The sequence below is a fragment of the Eimeria tenella genome, genomic scaffold (genome assembly GCF_000499545.2).
Source record: "Eimeria tenella Houghton genomic scaffold, Eth_scaff63, whole genome shotgun sequence".
Lineage (NCBI taxonomy): Eukaryota > Apicomplexa > Conoidasida > Eucoccidiorida > Eimeriidae > Eimeria > Eimeria tenella.
In genome coordinates this window covers 6,697-12,749 of record NW_013543429.1, presented here as the reverse complement: position 1 = coordinate 12,749, position 6,053 = coordinate 6,697, and the positions used below count along the sequence as shown (strand labels likewise).

Sequence of the window (6,053 nt, the reverse complement as noted above, 5' to 3'; positions counted from 1 at the left end):
AAGAAGCAGATATTTCCGGTACTCTAGAAAGCTGACACTGTTGGCCTGAGAAGGCCAAAGAGGGTGGAAAAGGCCAGGCTTACGGTTGTTGTCAATTACAACATTTCGCAGGTCATCTATCAAGCCCTGATCTTCGTCATCAGAATCCTCGAGCTCCTCACCCGGGCTCGGGGGAGACTCGCCGGGGCCGCAAGCGAATACGGTGACCCGCAAGGAACCCTGAAAATAGTTTGAAAAATGACAACATGCTTGCGAATTAGGATTCATCAACTCCCTTTCAGCTTCCATTCAACAATACCCCACCACCCCTTTTGTTTGCGCTCGTTATGTGCGTAACGTGGAAGTGCAACAGACCATGCATGCAGTCACAAAATGCATATTCGCGCATATACGCATGTCCACTCATGTGTGTGGGTGCCAGTAGAGGAATCAATACCCGCCAATTGAAAGTGAATTTCAGAATCGCATTTGAAACAAAGCTAGCACAATGGCTGGCCCTTCAGTTTCGGCTCCTTACGTGCAAATCCGCTCCATCTGGGCTCTGCAGTGGCAACGACTTTTTTATTTTGTGGGTTTTGCGTTTCTGAACGAGTGAAAGCTGCAGAGCCACGAGGCCTATAGTCGTGTTGCGCCAGAAAGCGTTGGCGGCCTGAACTTCGAACTCTATGAAGGACTTCGCCCACTCCTGCGAGCAGCAGACACCGCTGCTGCAGCAGCAAAGTCATCGGCAGATACAACAGCTGCAGCAACGCGGACGCCCGCTGCAGCACGAGCTGAACCAGCCCGACTCATACAAAGAAGCGCAGAATTCCACACTGCCCACCAAAACTGACAGAACTACCTCAAGGCTCGTATATTAAACATGTATTGCACAAAAAAGTAATTGTTTGCTTTATAAAACCGGGTTTCTTCCCCCCATGCAGGCGAATGCAGTGCTGCTGTGAGGCCACAGAAGCCCACTCCCAGAATACAGTTCGAACGCTGCAGTGTCTCGGCTGCATCCGAAGTGAGTTCTTCCTGTTGAATGTTTTAAAAGATACAATTTTTTATTTAGAATAAAGGGTTTTGAGCCTCGTGGTCTTGTGGAGGCTCACATCTGAGGTAAGTTCTATATCGGTCCAGGTGTGGGACTCATCCCAAGAAACGACATTGACTTTCGCGAACTTAATTTCAGATCTGTATTCTCTGCCGCAGCAGCGGACGACTACAAGGGGGTCAATAGGGCGGCCTCTTTCTCGCACGAGGTTCAGGGCCTCGTGTATCGTGAAGCCAACGCTGAATTGCTTCTTCATCGTGTCCGTGGGTCTCTAATCCGTAGACGGAGTGGCGAGCACCTCTTGGCTGCATTCTGCTCTGATTTTGAATCAAAAAGACTACTGGTTACCCCTAGATGCAGAAAATGGAGCGCCTCAAGGCGGTCTTGCCATCCCGCAGAGCCCCACCGAACCAAGGCAGAAACAAGACAACTTGAAGCACCCCAACAGTTCCCTGCTGATAAATGCAGCCCAGAGTCTTTGAAAAAAATAAAGAGAGCCACTAGAAAGTAAAGAGAACGGGGGGTTCAATGGTCATGGGCCACTGTGCCTCCCAGTGTTCGGTGTTGCGCGGCCCACCCGGGGAAAGTTGGAAGTCTACTCTACAGACACACGATATAACTTGCCAAGGAATTAAAACTGATAAATAGCACACAATTAGCTTCAATTTTCTTCTTGAAATTAGCTGGAAATTGCCTCAGGAGCTGCCGCGCTCGGCGGCACGCAAGCGCTGAAGGGCTCGATGTAGTGAGCTAAGCCCACCCTGGCCCCTACACGGGCTTCCCCGCAGCCTACACATAAATGTACAGGCATCTATAAGCGTCAGAATCACCCAATAAACCCATATAAATGCATTTTAGTTATTGTCGTTATTGTCATATTCTGCAAAGAAGACCTTCTGTGTATCTGGGTGTGCGCGCGACCACTGGCTGCACCAGTGACACTGCCAGCCCCAAACCCTGGCCTATCTGCAGAGCGCCCAGCTGCAGCAGCCCTGTTTCTTTTACTAATACCTCTCCAATTATGCATTTGAAGTATAACATTTAATATTATAGCCTTTGGATACTGTACCAACTTAACATTGTAGGGCCACGCACTGGGCTCGACCCCTTCTCACCACCAGCGGACACTCCTGAGCCTCACCTCTCCTCAGACAGTCTGCATGCACTAATTTTCGTTGAATTGTCTTTCAAGTCTTAAGTTCTTGCATTCAGCAGCTTCCTTTCTTTCTGCTTGTATTCCAGGCTTGCTTCAGCATCACCATTCTACGGTTTGGTCGGGCCGTGCGTGACCATCGCATCCTCGTCGCCTAAAGGCGACGAGATGAAAATTCTGCACTTTGTAAATTTGCCACTGTCATTTAAATAATTTTTAAAGTAAGTAAACATTTAATTGCAGATGCTTACTTTGGAGGCCGGCAGCCACCCCGGGTTGCCTCCCCAGACATGCAGAGTGTGGACCAGTGGTTCTCGGTGGCCGCTTGATGGTTTGAGCCTCGAGCTGCAGCAAATTTCGTGCTGCACCACAAACAGCAGAATGAAAATTTTAGAATAGGCAAACTGACTTACTCTGATTGACACTGTCTTGCAGGGGGCTGGTTTGGGGCTCCCGTGCGGCTGGAGCCTCTTTGCCGTTTGTGGCGCTGCAGTTGTCTTAAGCCGCAGCAGCAAGATTCAGCTAGCCCGAGGGCTTCTCATACATTTGAAACTTATCACTGCCAGCAGCAGCAGCCCAGAAGTTAGTGGAGGCTGGAGGCAAGGGCTCGTTCAAAACGCAGCACCAAACCCATACAAGTAGTGCTGCACTAAGTAGTCCACGTACATGCAGAAACATCTGCAGCAAACAGCTAAGACCCTCAAAAAGAAGCTGCTGGCTAAGGTATAGAGCCTGCATGCTTTACAGTGCAAGTAAAGTGCTAATGGCCCGCCTTGAGCCACACAGCAAAATGCCAGCAGCAGAAGATTAACAGCTGCTGCAGCAGCCCCGCTCTGCTCCTCACTGGCAGCTCGCCGCTGCAGCCAGATGGCCTCTTAGTAGCTACTCCGGAACTTTCAAAGACGGCCACTACTGCAGCCTGCTGCTGCTGCTGCTGCTGCAGCCCGAGAATGCTGCTAGTGCAGCCTAGGGCCGCTGCTGCTGCAGCCTTGGGCTGTTGCTGCTGCAGCCTGAGGCTGTTGCTGCTGCCGCCTCAGGATGTTGCTACTGCAGCCTGAGGCTGCTGCTGCTGCTGCTGCAGCCCGGGGCAGCGGAGCGGCTGCTGCAGCCTGGGGATGCTGCCGCTGCAGCTTCGTACTGCTGCTGCTGCAGCCTGAGGCAGCAGCCGCGCGGCCTCTTTTACTATGGCGTGGCTTAGAGGGAAGAGCTAAGCTTTACACTGCAGCTGCATGCATAAGCTGTGTGGCGCTGCGGGGCTGCTTGGCATTTGTTGGAGCCTTTTTTTTTCAGATTTTAATTGCTGTTAAGTACTCTTTTATCTCAGCTATCTATTTGGCCTGTCTGCGCTACACAACTCATGGGCCAGCGGACTCTAAAAAAGTGGAAAGCAGGAGTTATTTGCTTTCTTCTTGGCTGCTGATTGGGAGCGCGTGTGGGTCTGTACAGCTCAGCTTCTTTGCTGCCTTTTCGCCGAAAGTGACCTGCCCGAACTCTCCCCGCAGTCCAGTTACTCAGGTAACATGTTATTTAAGAATTCAAAAGAATTAAATAAAAGAACCGCCTTAAGAAAGGCCAAGAGCTGCTACGTGGGGCCCGCGGGGTGTATATACAGCGTGGGTAACTGTAACCCGCTCGCTGAGGCTCAGCTCTTCTCTGCTGCTTTCCGCTGCTTCCCCCTTGACCACTGGAGGTCTAATAAAGACATTTGTGAGCCGAACACTGTCTGCTGCTGCTGCTGCTGCAGCAGCAGCGCCGCCAGCGACGTGGGAAATAAAGACCCGCCCGTCCGCCACACAAGCTGCTGCACCCCCCGCAGCCCCCGCAGCCTCTTGGCCCCCCTTCGGCCTCGCTAGCTGCAGCAAAGTGGGCGAGGGGAAGCAAAAGATGTCCGGAGCAGTTGCTGCTTCGAACATTACTGGCAGCAGCCGCGAGGCATCAATGGGCACTCGGGGGCTGCTGCCTCGAGGGAAGAGAGTTGCCTGCCGCAGCAGTCCTTGGCAGAGTTGTTCAGCGCGTCCATACGCGGGATGCGGGGCCTTATCTGCAGCAGTTGCAGCAGCTGCAGCAGCTGCTGCAGCCGATGCAGCAGCTGCTGCTGGCTGCTGCTGCAGCGCGCTGGGCATTGTCAGCACCTCGCCCGCCATCTCTGCCAGAGGGTCTGCTGTGGTGAAGAGCAGCTGCACGTCGTTGACTTGCAGCGCACAAGGGTTTTCAACTAGGTGGACATTATGGGGGCAAGTCTGGTGCTGCTGCTGCTGCTGCTGCTGCTGCGGGTTCTGCTGCTGCCAGGGCAGCAAGTATGGGGGCTGCGGCAGCGGCTCCGGGTGCAGCGCGTCTCTCGTGCTCGGAACTAAAATAAAATGAGATGAGAGACCCAAAGCAGCAGCAGAAATGCTTTGGAAGAACTCTTCGTAGGCCAGAGTAAGTTCGGGCACTTGCAGCAGCGAGGCGCAGCGGGAGTCCGCGACAGCCGCGGACACAGCAGCAGCAGCAGCAGCAGCAGCAGACCCAGCAGCAGCTGCAGCAGCACGGGCAGGCTGAGGCTGCTGCAGGTTCAAAGATGAAACTATGGGCCCAAATATAACCACCAAGTGCGGCAGCTTCTCCTTCACCACTTCCAAGAAGCAGCTAAGGGCGTCTCGCCTGCAGCAAAGCAGCAGCAAGTCCACAAAGGAAAAACAAAACATGAAAACCAAAACAATTAAATCTAAAAAGAGAAGAAGCAGGAAAAGCAAAAGAAAGGACGCGGCGGAGACCAAGTACCCGAAAGAGACCAGCTGAAGCAACAAGACGCGCAGCAGCAGCAGCAGCAGCAGCAACAGGCCCCAGGCCGCCGCAGCAGGCAAAGGACAGCAGCAGCAGCAACAGCAAAGCAGAGACGCAGGGAAGAAATAGAGACACAAAAGAGATCCCAAAGACAAGCAAAAAGAGGAGCCCGCCTGGCGCAGCTAAAAGAGAAGCAAGAGAAGCAAGAAGCAGCTCGAGGGACACAAATGAGAAGCAAAGAAGAAGAATAAATTAAACAAAGAAAAAAGAAAAAAGGAAAAAAAGAAAAATAAAACAAAACTAACTTCAGCCGCCAGCCTCCGTTGGGACAGGGAACCACAAAAGCGCCGCTCGAAATTAACACGTGGACGTTCTGGTCTCTGTAGCTGCTGGGCACATCCAGCACCTGCTGCTGCTGCTGCTGCTGCTGCTGCTGCTGCTGGGTGTCAGCGGGCGACGCGGGACTGCCAACTTTAAGTGCATTTGGCTTCGTGAGCAGCAGCAGCTTTGCTGATAATGGCAAAGATAAAGGCCGAGCTGGCGGGGGCAGCGGCAAGCCGCAGTGGAAAGAAGAAACAAGTAGCTGCTGCCCATACCCATCCTGAACAGCAGCAGCACAAGCACCGCTGCTGCTGCTGCTGCTGCTGCTGCCGTTCTCCTTTATTTTGCATGCACTACTACTATTGTCCCTGTTGCTGCTCCTGCGCCTTCTACTCTGCTTGTCGCTTTAGCTGCTCGACAGACCAGTGCGCAGCGCAGCCCTTGGTGCAGCAGCAGCAGAAGCAGCAGCAGCAGCCTGCAGCAGCAGCAGTTTGTGGTACCTGCTGCAGGCGTCCCTTGACCGCGACAACCATCCCTGGGAACAGCAGCGCGTCTGGGGCGTGGGTGTGCTTCCTGAGCCTGGAGATGGCCCATTGCTGCAGCTGCTGCTGCTGCTGCAGCGCAGCAGCCTCAAGACACAGCAGCTGCAGCGGCGCGCTCCCCTCCAGCGGCTCCACTATGGCGCTGCTCCACTGCAGCTGCCGCCCCCCCTCCCCAGCCAGCCGCCCCACAACTACTGCTTCGCCCTGCAGCAGCAGCAGAAGCAGCAGCAGCAGC

The 6,053-nt window shown here is 53.7% G+C and overlaps 2 protein-coding genes across 2 annotated transcripts in view; both read right to left on the bottom strand.

Annotated features, from left to right (window-relative positions):
- ETH_00014170 (C2 domain-containing protein, putative) overlaps window positions 1-1,292 on the bottom strand; it is a gene marked incomplete at both ends in the record, with an annotated part of 9,925 nt that extends 8,633 nt beyond the window's left edge. Inside the window, 3 exons of the mRNA XM_013377800.1 lie at window positions 84-219; window positions 518-685; window positions 1,095-1,292. Of these exons, the coding sequence (XP_013233254.1) occupies window positions 84-219; window positions 518-685; window positions 1,095-1,292 (502 nt within the window). The remainder of the gene's footprint in view (window positions 1-83; window positions 220-517; window positions 686-1,094) is intronic.
- Window positions 1,293-3,751: 2,459 nt separating this feature from the next.
- On the bottom strand, window positions 3,752-5,809 carry ETH_00014165 (DNA polymerase alpha subunit, putative; the record flags this gene model as incomplete). Its single annotated transcript, XM_013377799.1, has 3 exons — window positions 3,752-4,832; window positions 5,261-5,556; window positions 5,777-5,809. 3 exons carry the CDS (start codon window positions 5,807-5,809, stop codon window positions 3,752-3,754), a joined length of 1,410 nt encoding a protein of 469 aa, XP_013233253.1.
- Between the last annotated feature and the right edge of the window lie 244 nt (window positions 5,810-6,053).